The following is a 3,307-nucleotide window of genomic DNA, read 5'->3' as shown; positions in this document are numbered from 1 at the left end:
GTGAAATTTGCTACGACGAGTCGACATTGGAAATCAAGAAGAAGTTTAAGCCAATCGAGCCAGAGCAAGTCAACTATGAGTAGATCCTCGAAAAAGATCCAGAAAGAATCAAATAGCTGACAGACGAGAAGGATATATAGGAGCTGGTGGATGAGTACATGCGCACATAGTTTTAAGGTGTGTTATCAGGAGGACTCAAAACCAAATTCAAGTATGTCTCTGTTCGCCCAGAGTCGTACGGCCTGAGCGATGAGCAGATTCTGTTTGGAGACGACAAAGAACTCAATAAGTATATTTCTATCCAGAAGCTTGCACCGTATCGAGATGAAGAGAGAGCTATGAAGCTGCGAAACAATGTGTACACCAAAAAGTTGAGGCCAATCAACAAGTCCATGAATGCAAACAAGAAAATAATCGAGAAATAAGGAATAGTAGGAATTCATGGGCTCAGAGGACTTGAGAAAATGCGGAGCCGAGCCTAAATCTTGAAAAAGAGGAGGGAGAACATGAAAAAGAAGCTCAAGCTCATCAATATCAGTCGACAGTAAGACTAACAAAACCATTTCATCCCGAGGTCTCGTCTTTAATCTTATGGGCTCACACAGCACCCTCAAAAGTAGTGATCCACCCAAAATCTATGCTGTGTTTTCACTATTTATGCTTTGTGCTTATTTATTTATCCGAAGAAAGTGGTGATCTTATAATTATTGAATTATCATATTTATTTATCATATTTATTTAACTCAATAACTTAAGCTCAGCTCGAAGTATGTCGGAGCCTTTAATAAACAAAAATAAACCACAATCCTTGTTCGCAAAAAATGAGTCATTTCGAATTTTCGTATTTGAAATGATTGGAACGTTCATCTTAGCCTTTGGAATTTTGTGCTCGCAATACTTGCCACCGCTCAAGGAAAAAATACCAAACCCCTTCCACGATGTTTTTGTAAGTCTTTCTCTGTATCTGGCCATCGTCATCTGCGCGCCTTTATCAGGGGGCCACTATAATCCGTCAGTTACTTGTGGATTCTTTTTCCTGACCTCACAAGGAATGAAAGTCGGGAGGTTCGTCACCTATCTCGCTGGGCAGTTCACAGGCGCAACCATCGGAGTAATTTTGGCAAAAAATGCTTTCGATTGTGAAATAGCCCCCTATACGGTGTAAATATCCAATACGATAACAGTGTTCAGAGACGGGCTTGGGGAGTTCTTAGGCGCATTCCTCTTCGTATTTATGATTTTAATAGTGGTCCATCCTGTGACGACCTTCATCGCGGAAGCCTCATGGGTGCAGATATTTATCCCCACAAGTCTATTTGTTGCCAGATCGTAATTTAGTGTATTAACCTAGATTTTCATATCACGTAGGAGGCGTAAACCCAGCAGTTGTATCGATGCTACAGCTCGAAGGAATCTTCTAAAGGGACTTCCCAACAGTTACTTTTGCATACGTGTGCATTCTGAATGCCTTTTCGTTTTGTGGTGCATTTGCAGCTTCCAAATTTTATGAGAAGATCCACGCTCCAACTTTCTTAAAAGCAACAGCCTGATCAATAGACAAATATTATAAATAGAAACATTATGAATAGTGAGTGATATAATTATAGATAGAGCATGTGCTGATTGGTAGATGAGCTGTTATCGAGTAATAATAGAATATCAAGCATTCATCAGGATTCTTAGCTTCCTTCGCCTTAGGTTTAATCTTTCTAGTGAGAAGCGATCATATTTGGCTAAATTTGTAGGAGGGGTATATTTATTCTTTATTATTTGATTGAAGGATGGGGTTGGAATTGCTTTTTGCTACTATGGGTTTACCTGGAGGGACAGGTTTATCCTTTTGCTCACCAAGCTTTTTTAGGAGTTCGAGCCCTTTAAGTATCGGTATTTCATTTTGTCAGGCCCCTGCGCAATGTTTTACTGCTATTTCTGTTTTTCATTCGGCTCCTCTGAATTGAGCTTGGCTATGCGGAATCTGTCAAGCAGAGAGACCTATATTTTTTGTCGATGTTCGCTTGATGCTGTTCCTTTCCGCCGTTTTTTCTGCTACTTTACTTCATCTTCATAGTTTGATTAGGGCAAGATCTTTACGAAATCATTTAGTCTTTTAGGTAGAATTATTGTTTGCTTCAAGTCGATTTCTGATTTTCTTTTTTCATACGGCTCCAGGTCCTCGCAGCTATATGTGCACTTGGGAGCAGTGTTTGCTTCGAAGATGCTCTTAAGCTGAGAGAGAGAGGCTCTCTCACCTTTGCGGGAAAGGCATTGTTTTATGGCATTTTTTAATCTTTAAGAGTATCTGTGTGCAATTTGGTCGTATTTGCACCTTCGAATTTTCTCATATATTTCCTCTAAACTCTTTCCTCGGAAAGGCTGGGTCAGAGCGCACATTTCATAAAGAACACAGCCCAATGACCAAATATCGCACTCATAGCTATAAGCCTCATTATTCCAGACTTCGGGACTCGCGTAGTATGGTGTCCCTGTTTGAGTGTAGGCAAGTTTCGATTTCAAGAAGGTAGACACGTTGAGATCCCCCAACTTGGCTTGATCTTTTTAATCGAAGAATATGTTCGCAGGCTTTATGTCTCGATGCAGTATATTTTCGTTATGAAGTCCTTAGATCCCTGAAAGGATATCGAGGCCAATTTTCCAGATTTCGTATTCGTAGAATAACCCTCCGGATTACTTTTTAGCTTTGATCTTATTTGCAAGATCTCCGTTTGAAGCTAGCTCCATAACCATACAAAGCTCGCCATTTTTTTAGTCAAAAAATGCCTCTTTGTAGTTAACTATGTTGGGATGTTCAATTGAAGCGAGCATGTTGATCTCCTTCAACGCATTTTTCTTTTCCTTGTCCTTCATATTAAGAATGTTGGCGCACTTCATTGCATAGAGCTCTCCATCAGATATCCTTTTTACCTTGTACACTGTCCCATAAGATCCCTCCCCGAGCTTCTCGAGCCTTCGGAAATTGTCAGCCCCATTGTTCATCATTAGCTAGTGCATGTTTGTCTGAAATGAGTATTAAAATTATTATAAATACTTTTTTACAAGGCAGAATTAATTCCGTATATACTCTAAAATTAATATCGTATAATTTTATCAATCTCAAAATCTTTGATTAGCAGGAAGTTCATTCAAAAAATAAATAGTAGCATGAAATGAAATAATAAATTATTAAATATCAAAACAAAACAGATAAGCTCACCTAAATTTCACAGCTAGAACAGTTTTTCAGGTAAGTATAATAAAGCCAATAAAGAATAAAAGTATTAAAAGTTACCTAAATACGATTAGCGTTTCT

At 38.8% G+C, this 3,307-nt stretch overlaps 1 protein-coding gene across 1 annotated transcript; it reads right to left on the bottom strand.

Annotated features, from left to right (window-relative positions):
* Positions 1 to 2,073: 2,073 nt before the first annotated feature.
* LOC148299270 (putative serine/threonine-protein kinase nek2) lies at positions 2,074 to 2,994 on the bottom strand. Its single transcript, XM_088276249.1, is given in 3 exon segments — positions 2,074 to 2,226; positions 2,458 to 2,676; positions 2,794 to 2,994. Coding segments are annotated over 3 exon segments (573 nt in total).
* Positions 2,995 to 3,307: the final 313 nt, after the last annotated feature.

This window comes from Brachycentrus maculatus, unplaced genomic scaffold, assembly GCF_059751285.1.
Source record: "Brachycentrus maculatus isolate JH-2025_06_01 unplaced genomic scaffold, ASM5975128v1 h1tg001227l, whole genome shotgun sequence".
Classification (NCBI taxonomy): Eukaryota; Metazoa; Arthropoda; class Insecta; order Trichoptera; family Brachycentridae; genus Brachycentrus; species Brachycentrus maculatus.
The sequence above is the reverse complement of the archived record's forward strand: the minus strand, read 5'-3'. Positions and strand labels throughout refer to the sequence as shown.